Source organism: Zerene cesonia, chromosome 3 (genome assembly GCF_012273895.1).
Source record: "Zerene cesonia ecotype Mississippi chromosome 3, Zerene_cesonia_1.1, whole genome shotgun sequence".
Taxonomy (NCBI): domain Eukaryota; kingdom Metazoa; phylum Arthropoda; class Insecta; order Lepidoptera; family Pieridae; genus Zerene; species Zerene cesonia.
This window is the reverse complement of record NC_052104.1, coordinates 68,647-89,738: the sequence shown is the minus strand read 5'-3', so window position 1 is coordinate 89,738 and position 21,092 is coordinate 68,647. Positions and strand designations below refer to the sequence as shown.

Genomic DNA, 21,092 nt, shown 5'->3' with positions numbered 1-21,092 from the left:
TCGTATATTCTTAATGACTCCAATATAAGGCCAAACGCTTAAATCAAGAACTACTTACAATTTTCAACATTTTTCGTCGCTTACAGGGTTCAACTGATTTCCGAAGAGTCATGTAAGCTTTTATATATTGAAAAATTATCGCGAAATTTCGTAACAGGGGCGGTTTTACGCAACTCTGCGAAACAGTTATGCTTTTTGCGATCGGCTCACGTCAATATAATAGACATGTGCGATTTACATAAGTTTTTATTGATTGATAGATGTAACCGTTTATCGGTTAAATAGAGCGGCGAGATTAGATCTAATGTTAATCATTTTAATCCTACATAATCTCTGTACATAATTGCAAATGAGTTAAGTGTATATTGAATGTATAAACATAATTAATTCAAGTTTAATAGAAGATAAAGGCTGCGATTCGGCATCGGGACTTAGACGTTAGAAAGCCACATATAAATTTCATGAAAATTCTATTGTATAAAATAAATTACATTTGAAAAAGGTATTTTTATCGATGTAATACAATAAACTAAATTGGTTGAAGATATTATTGGACTTCTCATAAGCCCTTGTAAAAGCTGACTATACATAAATTAATAAAGTTCTATTTTACAATAATTGCAATATGGAGCAATCTATTCAAATGTTTGTGCAATACCTCATACCTAAACTATGACTACAATGGAATAGCAAGTCATGGGTTACCATCTACCACACAGATTTATATTGCTTAAGATAACAATAGGCATATTGAAGCTGTCAGTCATATGATAAAATCCCTACTATTATAATAAACACGAAAGTGACCCTGGCTGTCTTTTTTCACGTCATAACCACTGAATCGATTTGGATGAAATTTTCTATAAAGATAGTTTGAGCTCTTCATAGTTTTTTTTATCGGATATGTATTTTTTTACATGCGGTGTACGTTTTTATCCTGGATGATCCACGAGTATACTATATATACTGATGTATTTTTTTTTGTTATTCCACCGTGAACAGACCACAATTTCTCGTTATCTGTGGTAAGGTGGTGTGGTCCTGCCCTTCGGTATAAGAAAAGGATCAAAGAATGAAAAAAAAATTGAAAGAAAACACGTACATTTCAAATCAACCATAAAGAAGTTTACAACGATTAATATAACAGACATGTTGGTGAGATATTTGAGCAGACAAATTAGCTGTTCAAGCCGCAAGCGTGATGTAACTGCATCGTTAATAAAGTAATTAGACAAATATGGTGATTTTTATTGACCATTGTGGTAGCTTACGAATGCATGTTTAATAGGGCTGTTTTAAGAAGCTGAAATTGGACGTGTCTTTTATTTTAAAAGTCTTTCATATACATGTTATGTTAAAAGGTGGTTATCCGTGCGGAAAAAGACTTGTGGTCGCGCAGTGGTTAGGATTTCGGCCTTAGTTGATTATTCGGGGATTCGAGACGAGGCGAGCGCGCGAGAAATAAATAAAATACCTGTTTCTGAGACAGTTTGAAAACATGCTCTATGCTTATTCTTTTAAAAGGTCGGAAGGAAACTCAACTCAACTCGCTTTTTCTCATATATCCAAAATATCAGTCCACAGAAATACTTTCTGCAAATTGCGAAGATGTATGTGCAGATGCTTTTCGATGATATTATAATATTACACAAACATGAAATATACTTTTTTGTAACGTGTCCTAAATACGCCGTGTTTAAATGATAAATTGTTTAATTTTGTGCAATTCCACTAGATGCTTATCAGCTTTGACAAGGCTGTCAACAAAACATATCCATCCTTATTTATTGTATGTCAAATGACGGTTATCTATAAAATTATTTATAAGTGGGCTTATTCATTTTAATAATTATATATTAGGATAGATTAAAAAAATATTATTATGAAAAAAAGTTTTTTCAGTTTTTATTGACATTCGTTTCATAGTTACAATGATTACAATAATTAATAATAATTGAGTCTATTGAGGTAGGTTATAGGTAAAAATAAGCTTTTTTCATTCAAAGTATTTATTTGAGTTTGTTTTATTCCCGAATGGAAATCGAAAATAGAACCTAAATAATCAAACCTTCTTGATAAATGTATGTATTTTTAAATTGTTTCTTTATTTTCGATACATTTGTGTTACGTAGCGGGCTCCAGAGCTGGAATCGCCTGATGATAAGCGATCACCACCACCCATGAACATTTGCAGAGGTAGGGCCGCTGCGAACGCGTCGTCTGCTTTTATCATACCCTTATTCCTGTAATCTTCTTCACGAAGGAAACTGACGACTTAAATAAAGGAATAGATTGGGAAGAATGAGGAAGTTATTTATTTACATTATTATATAATCACATCTGACAGTATATACGATGCATAGCTCAGGCGTTGCATACAAAAAGTCTAATAAAGATTCACGTGAAGCACGATTTCGTAAGATTGCCATCAAAAGGTTACGGGCCGTAACCGCCTCGGCCATTTAAATGAATTATTATCAATTATATGCAACTGCACTCAGTTTATTAACTCAAATGTATTTTTATTCGTGGTTATTTATGGAGCCACATTTCTGTAGTGTGCACATTTATTATGTTTTTATGAAATGGCGTCCTGGTGAAATTTCGACCCACAAAATAATAAAGAAAATCATTGTCGAATAATTTTCAAGAACAGTTTAAAACACAAGGTTTATATTTAACCCAAGTATGTACGGTGTGCGGTTATTAAAATTGTGAAAAATTCCCATAACTTTACGAATCTAGATTAAAAGAGAGTGTAAAAAGCATGAAACAGCAGCACAGAGAGTAACTTGGGACTGATACAGTTTATTGCAAAGTATTTAATTGTAATAATTACTAGCATATTAAGAGATTCTGTAGAAATGAAGGTACAGGTTAAATATTATGAAACCTTCATTCATATTGAGGTGTATATATTGTAGTTTATAATATCATTAAGTTAAGTTATCGTGATACACAAGCTATTATACTGCAAATCTCGTCAAAAACAGTTTAGTAACAAACACTGCTTTCTACTACGTATGTATATAGAACTTATCATATCTTATACCTTTAAACGAGCAATTCTTGTATATATATATATATATATATATATATAATTGGAATCTCGGAATCGGCTCCAACGATTTTCATGAAATTTAGTATATAGGGGGTTTCGGGGGCGATAAATCGATCTAGCTAGGAATTTTTTTTAGAAAATGTCATATTCGTGTTTTATTCGTGTTTTTTTTTTCCTGACATCTATTGGTGAATAATAATACTATTTTTTGTTATTTACTGAAATAACACATAGGCACTTTTTATACAGATATTCCTACGGGATACGGACTTACGCGGTTTCAACCGCGGGTCACAGCTAGCATAGATTTAATGTCACTGTTGTTAAATAACACTATTTTTAATTTAAATCAATGGTACAATTTCGATTAAATATCGATTGATACAAAACGTTCATATGTTATGACCACCGCATTAAAAATTAATATCATAACATTTAACGAAAAAATAATTAATAACATCGAGAAGCCTTTACAGTATCGAATTATAAACGAAATTGATATATCGATTTATTGATAAATAAATGTCGATACAATCCTTTTGACCCCTTTTGCAGATTTCGTCATCAACCTACCACATTGGACTTTGTGTCAATATAAAAATAACTTTAAATTGACAGCAATACGTTGTGTTTTTGATTGGCAGATAAAAGGTCCGATAATAAGGTAAATATTTTGCACAGTAATGTCGTAATTAAAATCACACTTACCGTGTAATTGAGTATGAATAAACAGAGCAGGGCGAATCGAGATATTCATTATATGTTATATTAATTACCTGCGCATTCCTTACTTAAAATGATACTTAATTAGTAATGCCTCTTCCAATTGACCCACGGTTCTAAAAATTGCTCTTTCATTGGAAAAAAAACTTACAAACACATAAAATAAAAAGAATAAGAAAATGAACTCTTATGATCTACAATATTCGAAACTAGCGATCCGCCCCGGCTTTGCCTAAACATATCCTATCCTATTCTACGAATATTATAAATGCGAAAGTTTGTTAGGATGTTTGGGTCTTCGTTACTCTTTCTCGCAAAAACTACTGAACCGATGGCAATGAAATTTGGTACGTAGACAGCTGGAAAACTGGAATAACATATAGGTAATTTTTTATTCCGATATTCCAACGGGATACGGATTTACGCGGGTGAAACCGAGGGGCGCAACTAGTATATAAATGGAATTAGGAATCATGTCGATATCCAACGGTGAAAGAATTATTGAGATCGGTTCAGTAGTTCCTGAGATTAGCGCTTCAGTTTCAGTATAGGTATGAAAAAATGGGTTTCCATAATCCCAACGATATTTATTTCATAAGGCTTGAAATAATAAACGCTATACTTCAAATATTATAGTTTTTGAATATTTTGTTAAAAAAATATTGAAATCATGTAAAAAATAAGATAGACGACAAAAATAGGCCCAAATCGAAAACTTATCTTACTACCGAACGATTCTCCTCATTTTCTCTAGAGGTTGACAAGTAAACACTTTCTGATATTTCGCCGAGCTCCACATAATTGCAGTTCACGGGTAATGAGCTTAAATTCATTTGACTCGTTTATTTTTTATTTAACGCTTTCTTGTATGCGGTCAAGAGCAACTGACAAATAAATATAATATAATTCATATAAAAATAACCGAAGCAGTCGTGGCTCGCAACTGAACCTCGGACTTAAAATCGATAAATCGGGGGTTCGAGACCAGGTGAGCGTGCAGGAAATAAATTGATTTTTCAATGTAGCTGTAGTTGTTGATAACATAACCACTTCTCGTAACGGTGAAGGAAAACATAGTGAGGAAACCGGCATTTGGCCAACCCGCATTTGGCCAGCGTGGTGGATTGGCCAGAACCCTCACAGGAGGCTTGTGTCCCAACAGTGGGAACATATATGTTAATTGTAATCCTAACTAATGTTAAAAACGCGAAAGTTTGTTACTAGTAATGGCTGGACATTTGTAAACCTTTCGCATAAGAACTATTGAATGGATTTCAATGAAAGATTACAATAATAAAGTTTATACATAAGAATAAGACATGAGCTATATAAATACTTATAGCGCGCGGCGCAGCCAGTATGCTAATAATATTTTTTTTTCATTAATAAGTTAACAAAATACATTTAAATAATAATCACATGGAGTAATCGCTCAAAACAAAAAAATCGTATGTTTCATAAAATCGATTCGGGGAATATGCTAAATAATTTCATTTTTGTTATTGATTTGTAACGGAGTAATCATTTTATGAAAAGTTCGTCAGATAAAGATCTTAAAATGGTAAGCAGAATACGGCGCGGCCAATCTATTGATGGGTAACAGATTAATTATATGACGTGTTCGCTACAGACTACCGCTTACCCTAATATATATATATATATATATATATATATATATATATATATATATATATATATACAAGGGGTTTCGGGGGCGATAAATCGATCTAGCTAGGAATTTTTTTTAGAAAATGTCATATTCGTGTTTTATTCGTGTTTTTTTTTCCTGACATCTATTGGTGAATAATAATACTATTTTGCTTCGTAGATAGCTGGACAACTGAAATAATACATAGGCACTTTTTATACCGATATTCCTACGGGATACGGTTACGCAGCACGCTTACGCGGTTTCAACCGCGGGTCACAGCTAGTATTGATGTTATACGAAGAAAATAAATTCAAATATTATATTTGAATAATATGTACTCTAACAAAACAATTATAATCATTGTTAAGTTTTAAAAATACTTATTAAAATTACGAAAAGCATTGAATTATTCCTATAATTATAAATATAAGAATATATGGCATTATACTCCTGTATAATGCCATATATTCTTTCATTCTAGGTATTTTTATTTCCAAAAAAAATAATACAGTTTATAGCTAATGAAGCGGTAAATAATTACTTATGTATCATTGTTTGTGATTTTACGCATATCTTTTTACTTGACATTTATGCAAAATGCAGTTTTCCACCCCATAAGAAATTTCCCATAGGATATACATATAATATATTTCACCTCGGTAAAAAGTAGCCTGTGTTTGCCGCCTATCTGCAGACACAAAAATCACACCATCAAATCGTTTCGTTGCGACGTAAGAGACAAACAAACACACTGTCTCATTTGTAACATAGTAAGGATGACCATTACCATTTGTATGACTTCCATTACTGACAAAAATATCTCTTTTTTTGCACTTTTCACCTCATAACTGACGTAATCTGATTCTGATCTTAATTTAGTATTAATATGTTTTACTAATATTTATATTTATTTCACCTTTAGCTATCCCTTATTATGAAACATTACGGGGACAGCACAACCTGGCAGCGATAATTGCTATCTGGTATGACAGATTATGGCATGGCGTATAACAAATTGGTGTATTATGCGATCCTTGGATCGATTATTGGATTTAGAGACCCGTCAGAATAATATGAAACACAACTGTGCAAGTCCAACCACAGGACAGTTTTTTGGCGTCATTTATATGATATATGTAAAATTGACATGATTATAAAATAGCAACTACAGGATACCGGTAGGTTTCTTGTTGAAATTGTCTTCTGAAATTCAACACATAAAAAAAAATCAAAAATCCGAATAAGACGAAGTTTAAGTAGTAAGTTTCGAATAAAATATCAATGCTTAAGTTTAAGGCCCAACAAAGGACAATCACATGTTTTTTCAAATTCAAAATTATTTATTGTTTGTATATATTTTTCCTTTTTCTTTTTTGAATAGATTGGCTATACCTAAAACAGAAGAACAGGGTCTATCAAGTTTTGTTACAGTTATTATAACATTAAAAATAACATAGTAGTACAATTTTACAAACAATTTATTTATTTTGTGAGAAAAAGTCTTGTTTGATCTCAAGCAAGAGTTTAGCTTTGTTTGTAGTCAAGACATCTTTAAGTTTAAGTAAAATGTTTAAATTGTTACTTAATCTACTACTGTATACTTGTTAGCTACTTAATCTCCAAGCACGGAACCCGAAGACGATACTGCTCCTCGCGCTTAATTAAATGAAATCCGCTCAAAATTTATTCACAAACTTGATAAATTATAACCCCTTTTAACCCAAATTTTCTGAGTTTACACTCAACTTTAAAAAGCGTCAAAATTAACTGTCAGACTTATGTGAATTGATAATTGTGCATATATAATCGTAATCAATTGCTTTTTATTACAGTGCTTTCACAGTGTTATTACAGTGATGTAAAATTTTTAACGCGCCCTCGCAAAAAGGAAAGAGGACAGAACGACACATACACACACATATTTTTTGAATGTGGGAGTCGAGTATACTTTGCCATATATTGGCCCAGCTCGCACCGGGGTAGGTACCACACTCCCATAGATGACCGGAATGAAACAGTAGCATACCACTGTGTTTCGTTCGGTGAATGGGGAAGCCGGAGGCCCGTATCTTTTCCTTCATCCTTCCCAGTCCTTTCCTTTATTCCCGTCGTCAATCCTTTTAAAGTCAGCAAACCATATAGGTCCTTTGGAAAAGGACTTACGCGTCTGCAAATGTTTATGGGCGATGGTAGCTTTTACCATTGTACGAAAATTTTAAATTTATTTACTAATGTTCTAAATATCCGTCCAATATTCTGAATTGTGAAAAGTACAAAATATATAATGCATTTCCCGATTCTAGCGCTGTAGCCTGTAGTATTGACAGTAAGAGCTCGCTTCGGGACAAGTTTCGAAGCTTTTAGCTTTTAGAGTTTTAGAATTTTTTCTTCTAATCAAACTCAGTTACGGATATTATAGAAATATATAGACATTTAATAAAATGGGTCGGTCACTCTTGTTGCTTTTATATAAAATTTGATGTTTCCCCAGCACATTCCTTCCTTCCACTATCCGTTTCCCCTTAAAGCGGGCAGCGCATTCTCAGAGACACCTCTATAAATGTCCACCACCAGCCCAGCTGCCCGCTATGGCATGCAAAAATGCATTAGCTACATGTGACAGCGAGAAATTTATCTGTCCGATAGACTTATAGCTTATACTGCAAAGTGATATTTATTTGATTTTATATGCGAGAAACTTAATAAGGACAACATGAATCTTTGTGGAGAACGTCACCAGCACCGATACAAGGTCGCTAACCCCAAATATGCCAAAAATTGCAATGGGTCAACAACCGGGCCCATACAGTCGTTTATCAGCTGTCACATGTCTATTTATAGCCGAACCCGAAATTTAATACATTTAAGGCATTTATATACTGTGGGAGCGCGAACCCTTATCAAAGAATATTTGCAAAGGGAATAGACAGGGATCTGTTCAATAGAAATGTGAGATTTAATATCACACCACATACACGTGGTTGCCTCGATTATCACTGTATCGTTAGTTTGTCTTCTTCATAACACATTTATATTGCCTTGCCACCAAGTGGGCAAAGTATAAAACAATTTCTGGGTTGTTGACCACGCCTTGTTTCCGATATTTCATGGCCCAGGTCACTATTTATGGCTAGGACAATATTTTTAGAATGTTCCTATTAATATTCGTCTTACCGAATACAAGTAATTATAACAAGTCTTCGCTTGTCCTTGCCTGTATTTATAAGTGCTCTTACGACGTGTATCATAATTTCTCAATAATCTTTGCAAATTAAAAAGATATTATCTACCCCCAAATTATAGCTTTCAGGACGATAACTTGTATTTAATTTGTTTTCATAAACAGCAATTTGAGTATGAAATAAATTAAAAATAAAGACAGTATCTCAACAGCTGGTTATTTAAATGATAGCCGGTTATAGCACGCGTGTGAGACATTTCAAGGTGATCGGCGTGTAAGGTCGATGATACACTGAGCTAAATAACAAGTGTTCAAAAGCAAAACTTATAAATAAATATAAATCAAATTAAAACAACTTGAACTGGTACGAATAGAAATAAGATAGAATATACATTTTTTTTATCTTCTTTAGTCCAGAACAATATCAATCACAGTTTATGAAAGGTGCATTATAAAAACTAAAGGTTATAAGCACAAAATACATACACAACATTTCTATCATAAAAATACAGTTGTAGATACAATGAAATTACACACAGGTATATGATGTATATTAAAGATTTGCAACCACATTAAATAATATTTAAATTATTACATACCAAATTAATAAGAAATACCTTACCACTTATGCTACGCATTTCAATAATTAAAGTAAACACAAAATTTAACACGTCACTGTCAAATTTAATTTAACTCACTATCTGAGGTAAATTTCATTGCGTTTACTTCAGTTAAAGATTGAGTTGAAATATAAATTTAATCAGTTACAGATTACTTATTTCTTTAATTAGCTTTTGTCATATTATGCACAATATGTTACCTCTCTTTTCTTATTCCGTATTACGCATAATTAAGTAACTATCATCGCTAAACTTCCTTCCTTATTCCGCAGGATTATAACTGCTAAAAGCAACAATTCAATAATTTTTGCTTAATCTAAATGGATTTGCATTATTTACAATGACACGGATGATCTTTCTCGTATTATTTCTGAATAATTTTTAAGTGGATTTCTTCTAAATATAAATACCGTTAGTAAAATTATTAAAAATTTAAAAATAACTCTGTCAAACCTAGAGCTCTGCTGAACCGATTTGGATAAAAATTGGCTCAAAGATAATTGGCGACTTGAGAAAGGACATTTCATACTTTATCCTGAAAATCCCACCGGGTAAAAACCCGGGACTGTTTATCTGTCCCTTTGACTACCCGAGCGTAGCCGCGGATGGAAGGCTAGTAATTTAAAGGTCTTATAATATTTTAATTGGTAATTAATGTGCGACCTCGTGTTATATCGTTTGTTAGCATGATAATTAGACTAAATATTTATTTCTAAGAATACAATCTCATTGCATCAATAACTTTATAATCAGGAAAATTATATGGGTCAACATATCGGATATAATTGTGATTAGTTACTTCGGAAGTGCATAAGGAACCCCAAATATATCCCCGAATTTTACTAGTAACATTTTGATAAAAAATAAATATCTGGTTTTTTATAATTATATTAGTGAACAATAACATTTGCTTTTTATTTATTTACCAGATTAGGCCACGTAGTAACCAGGTGAAAAGGCCAAAAAATTATGATGGCGCCAAATTTCATCTAGATGAAGTATGATACCATGACGTTTTAAAACAGTACTAATTCCAGTGAGGGAATAGGAGAGAGCTTTATAGGTCGCCTAGCGTCATCGCTTTCCCACTATAATTAGTACTGTATTAAGACGTCACGGTAGCCCCCAGCTCAGATGTCCAGAAAGTTAAGCTAACGATAATTTAAATATTTCGCAAATAAATAATAATAGGTCTAAAAAGACACCTTTTTAAACGATATGTACTAATATCTTTTATCTTTAGTGATATTCACTTATAATTCATTTCTAGATAAAGCGGGAAGTTTTAGTATTTATTTATTAAGGAAAGCCTACAGTTTTTAACACTAATACAATTATACAAAATCAAGAATTAATACATATATACAAGTGCAAAAACTACTTACAGGCTAACACCACACGCCAAGTATGTCTTAGATACTCATGAAAAGTCACACTTAAACTTCATATGTAGCAATTTGATGCCAGATTCCTGAGTCGACAATACACAATTTATATAAGACTGTACATGTAATTTAAAACGAAAAAAACCCTGAATGACGTCACGAATATAGTCATATTAACACCGTGAATTCCCGTACTATGGTATAAATAGCGAAGAAACTGAAAACAATACCATTCCTAATCTACAACTAAAAACGCTTAACGAATAATAAAACACATTTTTCCTTACACGGAGCTTTTATTTACGTCTCGCAATTTGCAACGTCGCTTGCTTGCAAACCAATTATTCCAGACTCTAATCACTTCCAAGCGGCTGGTTTTACGAGCTGAAATTTTCAGACGATTTCAGCGAAATGCCCACGATCTTGTGATGCGATGCCAATTATTAATGTATAAAATTTTAGTGGCTTGTTCCCATGAAACTGCGGGATTCTTTCTTCTTACAGATTATAGTCTATTAACGGGTATAAACGCGATTTATTCCTTCTGATATTTATTGACGCTTCGAACATTTTGCAGCTAAGCCCAGCCACGAGTACTAACACGTGTACATAACGAACAAAGCCAGTTTAAAATACGTTCAAAAGTCTTTAATTTTTTTTTTTTTATGACATAGCGAGCAACTGAGCTGGTGGTTCGCCTGATGGTAAGCGATCACCACCGCCCATGAACATTTGCAAAGGTAGGTCCTCTGCGAATGCGCTGCCCGCTTTTTTGGGGTAAGGAAAAAGGAATGGATTAACGACTGGAAAGAAGGAATGGACTGGGACGGATGAGGAAAAGGCAATAGGCCTCCGGCTCCCCCACTCACCGTACGAAACACAGTGGCATGCCACTATTTCACGCCGGTTTTCTGTGGGGGTGTGATACTTCCCCGGTGCGAGCTGGCCCAATTCGTGTCGAAGCGTGCTCGACTCCCACAATAAAAATTTCAAAAAATTTCTGACTGTATACTATTAGAGTAAACGCTCGTACAACAAACTACTACCCTGTCTTTTTGTAATCCTTTTATTAGGATTGCATACATTTTATTATTAACTAGCTGAACCACATCGTCCAGCCTTAGTTTCAGTACTGATCCGCTCCTATTTGTAACATGAAGATATAAGGGCTTCATAGATAAATGGACTACCCAACACAAAAATACATTTTAAATTTGAATTATTTGTTCCTGAGAGTAACGCGTACAACTGGACAAACTAATTCTTCAGCTATTAAGAATTTTAAAACTTTGTTAATTTTGAAACCTCAATCATTGATCATAGAATTGGTAATTTGCAAATAGCAGTTTTAATTTTCTATTTACCCACAGTTTTTTGGGGCGTAAAACAATGATGAGAAATTTTATCAAATCAAAAGGTACATTCCCACTGGAATGGATGATTTAACAATAATCAACATAGTTAACCATTTCAGAAACATAAATCAATCTTTCACGAATACGAAGCATATAAACATTTTTACTGTCACAATATAATCCTTGGAGACGCACAGTACAATACTGTTAATGAGGCTTCAAAAATAAAACGTTTTGTATGAGTATAACTCTACCAATACAAAATTTAAAATAATTCGGTAATTTTATGGTCGATATCATACAAATTAAGATAAATAAATCTTAATAATAAATAGTAATTATTTTACATAATTGCATTTAAATCTCATTTCCTTCAATCTTGATTAAAGTTCACAAAATCATAAGCCATATACAATTGCACAATGTCACATTGTTATTTTCCACGGGTATTGAGCAAGTTGTGGCCTTAATTCAACTGACAATAAGAATCGAGATCAAGATAGCCTGTTATATTTAGGTATTTGTTTATTAAAATTTCTATATTTAATGCGAAATTTCCAGAACGCGATATATTGCCAACTCATTGTGTAAACCATTAATTGATTAGAAGCATTGTCGAATGTCACCTGTCCCAATAGTTTATTAACCAAAACTTCTCTTTGTTACAGATTCCTCGCTATCTGGTGGCCGTTAAAATGCCAGATCACCAAACGACGAGCGCGGATGATGATTGTCTTCATTTGGATTTTCGCCATCCTCGTCACTATACCCTGGGTGTTTTTCTTCGATCTAGTAGTCGTGTTTGATGAGACCCCCCACGTTCACCTCTGCTTGGATGTCTGGCCGAACCCCATTAGCGAGATTCTCTACTTTGTGATCGGCAACCTTATCTTTTGTTATATCCTTCCCATGGTCCTAATTACCATGTGCTACATTTTGATTTGGATCAAAGTGTGGCGCCGCGCTATCCCCACCGACACGCAAGACGCGCAAATGGAGCGAATGCAGCAGAAGTCTAAAGTGAAAGTCGTCAAAATGCTGATTGCTGTGGTGATTCTATTCGTCCTCTCCTGGTTCCCGCTATATCTCATCTTCGCAAGGATAAAGTTGGGAGGGCCGATACAAAAGTGGGAGGAAGAAATTCTGCCGATAGTGACGCCGCTGGCGCAGTGGCTCGGTTCGTCCAACTCCTGCATCAACCCAATACTGTACGCGTTTTTCAACAAGAAGTACAGGAAGGGTTTCGTAGCAATTGTGAAGAGCAGGAAATGCTGCGGTAGGCTACGTTACTACGAGACGATCGCTCTGCAATCCTCCAGCACTTCCACCAGAAAGTCTTGGCATTACAACAATAACCACGCTTCTATCACCCGTCGATCGCCGCCCGTTGACAAAAACGCTGTATCCTTCATATTCAACCACACTGGAGTTTAAACGAATTTTCAACACTTCTTGGAAATCAATCAGGCTTAGAGCCGACCCCTGACGCAGTCAGAACCCTGACCATATCGTAAACGAATATACTGTTAATATTAACTCGAATTGTTGATTGAAAGCAAATGTTTCGGTTATGACTATACAGAAATGGTATTCTAGCTATAATATATTATAAATTATAATCAATTTCTCTAACTTTTATACGTAATGACATCTTTTCAATAATTGTACGATGCGATACTCCGCACATCAAAGTAGTTTTGTATATGTATTGAAATATATGTTAATACGACATTATTTTAATATCATCTTTCGCAACATATTTATCTTCTTACTAGCAGTATTATATTAACGTTTTGAAGTAATCCGAATAGAATTGCCCATATTACAGGCAAAAGTCTTTAATATTATAGAGATTAATGGAAACATTTTATGAAAGCGGTACAAAATAAAAATGCTATGATATATTATTTGCTTGGTATTTTTATACCCCATATAGAATATATAAATTAGATGAATATATGTAATGAAGACAAAGAAATAACAATATTCATTAAAATAACAAAATTAGAAGATAAAGTAATATAAGCAATATTTAATCTATGGACGGAGTCCGTTCTTTTTTTATCTAGAAAATGACATTTTGTATAAAATAAAAACAAGCAAAGCTTCAAAAAGTTATTATATAATTTAATATAAATTGCACAATATTTTTTATAAAATAATAATAACTCTGTAGGTTTGTTGTTGGATTTAATATAAATTTACTACTTTAAAATATATTTTCCCATAAAAATGTATTTAAAATAACTAATGTATGTATAAACATTTATATAAACTACTAATATTTAATATTAATAAATAAATGAATGCTGGAAGCACAAACAATTCAATGAAGATTTTATTTTCTAATATTCGCAATAGTTTGTTTACAGTTCCATGATCTAGGACCAATTTATTTAATTCTCGTAACAGGTTGATCTTTCTTTTTGTTATTATCACATTTAAGAAATACCTAGATCTATAGTTAAAATTTTAAATACTAGATTTAAGTGCTGAAATCGTATTTGTGGCAATTAATGCAATTGTAACAAATAATATTTCAACGTGGAATCGCCTGTAACCGGGTTAATGCCGCTTAGAATGCACAAATAACTATGTTGTTAGATTAGATAAATAATAATTATAAGATATTTATACGAAATATTTTCATACTATTACAGTATAATAACGATGGAAAACTATTTTATAACCTTCAAATGATATATTTGTACACAATAATAGCACTAGGTGTAAATTTTTTATGAAACAAAAAAATAAAAATAAAAATGTATTTTTCTACTGGACGGAAAGCAGTTAGGACATGAAACGCTCTTTGCTTATACTTGTATTGTTTTGTATGGTAACTATCAACTTGTATTAAAAAGCAGGTTTCCATCATATGCCCTTTACTTTCACGGTTTGTACTACGTGCTATGTATACGATTATGGGCCCTTACTCCATCGTTTATCCGAAATTATAAAACTTTGTAAGAGTAGCAAACATACATTGTTAACGCGCGATAACCGCTGAACGGATTTTAATGCAACTTAGCAGACAGAAATACTTGCTTTTGGCTGCGGGTTTTGAGGCACAGCTTGTTGACTATAAAGTAAGAAAAGAGAGGTAATCTAAATATATGATTTCCAAATGCTATTAGTGACATCTGCTGGTCGAATTCCATTCTAGTCACCTGTTCACTTGCTTTTTTATTTCGCAATACAATTTGAAGCTTGCAAGACTGATTAAAGCGAAGCACATAATAGGTATTCCTTAAAAAGGATGCATCAAATGTTTTGTGATGATCATGGATCTTTTAATTGCTAAAATAATGTAAATTTATGTTTGATATTGGCAATATCTACAAATAACTTGTATAGCATGTATTAATAAGCATAATTGTAAAATTTGTGTTAAATTCTTTCACGAATGTATGATAGGGAAGTCTCTGGAACATTCAATAATTGAAATTGTAATTTTTAACTATGGCAAATAAGATGAAAATTTTAAACGTTTTAAGAGCATTAATAAAATACGAATTGATATGATGTTATAATTGATGATTTTTAATCAACGTACAAATAAAATATTACGCAGATATATTATTGAAATAATGTAATCTTTTCATTAGATTAGGAATTGTAAATAAGATTCGAGTATAATGTTTTTTGTAATAAGTACTGAACAAACACTTAAAATAGATAATTATTTTGTGAAAAAGCATGGAAAACAATTCAATTTCTTTTATTTCTATAATGTCAATAGAATTTGGGACGATTTTGTTCTTGAATTTTCTGAGATTAATGTTATGGTTTTTAATTTGACATGATGTAACAGCAAGGTTTGTAATTGCCTATGAAAAGGACGTTACAAATGTAAAAACAGCGTTGTAGGATAAATTCGTTTGAATTAGCACCTTATGTCTTAGCAGTTATGTTGGAAAATCACTAACATGTATATTATATTTCATTAAAATCATTTTTAAAAGCTGTAACTTATGTGGACTCGACTTTTATACTGCAAAATTGAAAATACCTTTAAAGATATGACGAGTAATTGTATTTGATATAAAAAAACAGAATAATCTCTTAGCAATTGTTATATGAAAAACGTAATTTTGTAAAAATAGGGTTGTAGTGGTATTAGGGTTTACTTAGACAATGTGTAAAATAGTGTATATTCATGTATAGACATAGTTTGATGTTCGATTTTAGTTGAGGTAGGTTATTTTAGGTATTTATTAGATAAATTAGAGGATTATATCGCAACTGATTTGATTTGTGAAGTCGTGTGCATACGTTACATCTGAACCCCTTTGAATCTATTTTACCCATCGTCCCAAAAATGTGGGAGGTTATCGATTCGAGTGTAGGTATTTGTTGATATGATGCTTTTTGGGATTGATAGGAAATTATTGTTACTTGATTCCATTTTAGCTAGATGTGTTTATGGAATAAAAAATATGCTGTGAAATATGCATTCAGCTGGTTCAGTAAATTGACATTGGATTTTTATAATAGTCAAGGATTGGAAAAATAACCATGAAAAATAAAATGATCTTGAAAATTTTTCAAATATTTAAAAATATTTTAAATATCTCTATGTCTTGTGGTTTCACACAAGTCGTACATGACGCCTATAGCCTTATTAAATGGACTACTAACATTGACAGAAATACAGAATTCTTCAAATTCGGACCACTAGTTTCTGAGATTAGCTCTCGAACTCATTAAGTTAGTTTAGTTGTAAAATCATAATCAAATCAGTTACGACATTGTTACCCAAATTATTGTAACAGAAGCAATCACGACATATTCATTTAAACTTACAACATATCAATACCTAAATTACCAGCAAATAGTTTGGGGATTGTTTTAAAAACCATTTGGAACATAAAAGGAAATATTAAAAGTACGTATGATAGAAGGACATATTGCCTTACATATAATGTAGATAGTTATACGAAAATATAGGAAACGTTGATTTTCAACCTTAGGACGCTGACTATATGAGCTATAATTAATATGGCAAGAGGGAGTGATTTTAATGGAACAGTTTTTGAACAATATCGAACCTATGAGGAGGTATTATATGAAATTGGAAATATGTAATTTTTCTAATGCTTTTTAGATCAATTTTGTCTTATAACCAAGTGCCGTGTTGGTTCAATAAAAACAAAGATGAATGTTTTGGGTTGTATTCATATTATATATGTCTTATCTTGTGTTAAAAAATCAATGAGTTTTGAGTTTTTTCAGATACTATTGATTAATATTCATTGAGATCTTAGAAGTTAATTGCTCGAACCATGTCAGCGTCTTAGGTATATAATATTAGGTAATGCGAATTTTGAATACATTCTCAATATGACATAAAAAGGTCACATGTAGGTGCGTATAATAACATATAATAACAATGTTATAGTTTTTGAATGTTGAAGATAATGTATTAAATACATAGATTTCTTCGTATTGTACTTTCGTTGCGTGTGATGTGCTTTATGAGCAGCTTATTACAGCCTCTTGATTTTATATTTTTATTAGATCCTTTTTACAAATAGCACAGAAATATTTTTTTTTCTTATAGCCTGTAACTAAAATAGTGAATAAATCATTTCCCTATACGAATTTTAAGCTTTTTAAAATCTGAAACTTTAAATATAAAATCAGACATTGATAAAGTGACAATAAAATCACATAATTTGAAGTATTACTTAAACCAAATCTAAAGTTATCGATGTTTCTTAAATTCAATGAAATCATCAATATATGTAATAAACCGAAAAATAATTAATATCCACTGTTAAAACTTAAAGAGATGTATAAGTTTATGCACAATTACAACGATAAATTTGTATACATGTCACACTATTGCATGCGCTGTTCGATTTTATAATATTTTCTACGTTACCCCTATGAACAGCTTTATGCAACAGTGTGACAATCACTGTGTGGTTCATATAGCCCGATGTAGCTTTATTACTAACCGCTTTCACTTATTGCAGGACACTATGGATTGTATTTGGATAAATTAATAAACATTATTAAAAAATATAATACAATTTTTACTTCTCATTCATCATTGATTGAATTTCCCTTAATTCGTTGAATAAATCTACACATATGTAGTAAAAGTACTGGCTACTTGCTTGTTTTGAATTAATTATTTAATCACTTAACCCTACTTCCCTTCTAATATTATAAATGCAAAAATAGAAATGTCTGTCTGTCTTTTCTAATACCTAAACCTCTGTATCGGTTTAGATAAAATTCGGTGGGAAGATAGTTTAACCTAAAACAGAACAGGTTATATCCAAGAATCCCATGGGAACGGCAACTATGCTATGGATTTTCATTACAGCTACTCATCAGAGCTACTTTTTCATAAGTATCTAAAAATATTATAAAGAGGATCTGAAAAAAAAAATTGTTCATCCATCATACCCTTTTTATTCCTCACCTTCCCCAGTCCGTTCCTTCTTTCCTGTCGTTAATCCTTTCCTTATCCCTTACCCCTTACAAGCGGACAACGCATTTAGAGAGGCACTACCTCTGCGAATGCTCATGGTCGGTGGTGATCGCTTACCATCGGGCGAACCACCAGCTCTGTTACCCGCTATGACATAAAAAAGAAACAATCCTTTCTAACCATTTTCTTAGAACAGGATGACACACGCGAAACATAATATTCCATTACACGCCATTCAAAATAAACTAAATAAATTTATGTTCACCATGCAATCGAGTCAATGAGGTCGATTTATGAGTACAGAATCTATTAACTGTGCATGTTTTAGTTAATGAAATGCTTTCATAGGCTCACTGCCTTCCTTTCAAACATTAATTAAATTCTCTTGCTATCGATAGAGATATGTCTCTTTTGTGGTATAAGGGGTACTAATACTCATGATATCCATGATAATTTTATTAGTCTATACAAAAAATACCCAAAGCGAAGTTTGTATGTGGGGGTCGAGCACGCTTCGGCACGAATTGGGCCAGCTTGCAGCGGGGAAGTACGAAATCCCCCACAGAAAACCGTCGTGAAATAGTGGCATGCCACTGTGTTTAATACGGTGAGTGGGGGAGACGGCGGCCTGCTTCCTCTTCCTCACCCGTCCTAGTCCATTCCTTTTTTCCAGGCGTCAATCCTTTACCCTTTAAAGCGGGCTGCGCATCCGCAGAAGCACTACCTCTGCGAATGTTCATGGGCGGTGGTGTTCGCTAGGCGAGCGACCAGCAATATTGCCCGCTATGACATAAAAAAGTAGCGTAAAGCTAGCAGAGAATTTTTAATTACTTGTGGTCATCTTACTGTTTATAAGAATTGCCAATTTTGTTTGATAACTTATTGGATCTACTGGTACTTTATCCATTCATATAATTTTAAGTAGAAAACATTAGGCTTTATACATTTTGAAATTGAACATTACAATTATTTCATTATACCAGCTTTTGCCCGCAGCTTCGAACGTGTTAAATTCGGAGTAGTTTAATAGATTTTATTATACATATAAACCTTCCTCTTGCATCACTCTCTATATAAAAAAACATCATCAAAAACTGTTGCGTAGTTTTAAAGAATTAAGCTTACATACGACGCGAAGACGCGAAGAGCGAATTTGCGAAGCTTTATACTATGTAATGATTATTAAGCTGTAGCCATACAATACTATTTTTATGGTATTTAAATTAATTTGATAATGTGCACTATAATGCCTTGATTAATTGTTACGCAATACGTCACATTTATAAATAATGTCAATACTGTATTATATTTAAGTATTATCTCCTATTATTTCATTCAATTTGAATCGCGTCCAGTTTTCCCCACTTGGCAGAGTTAACATTCAGCAATTTAGCCAAAAGACATTCCACGATTCTCAGAAAACCTTTAATGGTTCATCTCAGATAATAGGGGTGAACGACTCTCAAGCCATTAACACTTAATTATGAAGCCGGGTCATTAATGATATGCCATGTTCCAATACCGTCAAAGTATAATCAATCTTTTGAAAAATATTGCCTATCAAGGAGGCTGAGTCGCAAATCCACACAATGGCTGAACAATGAGGCACGAATCCTTCCAATCACTTCTGGAGTGGATCAAACTCCCGAAAATAACTTTCTCTTGCTAATTCGTTCCTTGATTAATGTGCACTTATGCTTACGAAACAAAAGCTTTGATTTGCTCGCGTTATTTGATGTTAGCAACATTTTCATATTCAAAATTAATTATAACATATAGCTAATAGCTTCGCACTAGCTCCTCCGGCTTTAACCCGAGATAAATACAAAAAAAAAACAGTATGTAATAATGAAGTCCTATACGGTGAAAGAATTTAAAACATTGAACCGATAATAGTTAGTGCTTTTAATTTTAATTTAGATAACCTATCATAGAATATAAAACACGGAAATAGTTTGTGTTATTGCTAAAAAACGAAGAAAGTCTTTCAGGTCAACAGTCTCCATCTTAAGATATAGAACATCTGCCGAAATTAATCAAATAGTTAGTTACAGATAAGAGAGAGATTTGGTGGAAATGTGAGCCTCAATTACCTTGGCCAATCGTTTATCAAATATGATTTTGGTTCTCTCCAAGAAAGAAGTATTTTGCCCGTAACCCTTGTTGTTGTTTTGTGTATTAACTTTGACGATAAATGAAAATACAATCTATTAATTTTCCCTTAACTATGAAATACTAATCTTTTTAATAAATTGTAATTGAAAACCTATTCTCAACTGTGCAGTTGACATAACATCCGCAGTTGAAAGCTATATTAATATCAACGTTAATATTTCCAACATCGAACACAATAATTGAAAAACTACACCGAAAGTTACTTCATTTTCCGATAATTGAATAAAAAATCGTTCAACGCAGCCTCGAATGAAAATCCATACCCGGTGTCCCTGGGCAGACCGTGAACTCCCGATTTGGGTCACCAGTGCAAGGCTGTAGGCTCAGGATTGCAGGGCCAGCATCGTTAGTGCATTCAGCTATTCATTTTTATGTTAAATTGAGAGGCTTTGTACAAATGATGTATTTGAGAGGCTGGGGAATGGTTAATACAGGTATATATCCACGTATACGTACTTTCAAAATAACAAGAAGCGTGGATTGTGGAGCCTAGACC

The 21,092-nt window shown here is 32.8% G+C and overlaps 2 protein-coding genes across 2 annotated transcripts in view; one reads left to right on the top strand and one right to left on the bottom strand.

Annotated features, from left to right (window-relative positions):
* LOC119836106 overlaps window positions 1–100 on the bottom strand; it is a 2,402-nt gene extending 2,302 nt beyond the window's left edge. The window contains exon 1 of the mRNA XM_038361361.1: window positions 59–100. Within this exon, the coding sequence (XP_038217289.1) occupies window positions 59–70 (12 nt within the window). The 5' untranslated portion in view covers window positions 71–100. The remainder of the gene's footprint in view (window positions 1–58) is intronic.
* LOC119836101 (neuropeptide SIFamide receptor-like) overlaps window positions 1–13,469 on the top strand; it is a 99,129-nt gene extending 85,660 nt beyond the window's left edge. The window contains exon 3 of the mRNA XM_038361348.1: window positions 12,645–13,469. Within this exon, the coding sequence (XP_038217276.1) occupies window positions 12,645–13,410 (766 nt within the window). The 3' untranslated portion in view covers window positions 13,411–13,469. The remainder of the gene's footprint in view (window positions 1–12,644) is intronic.
* The last annotated feature ends 7,623 nt before the right edge of the window (window positions 13,470–21,092 follow it).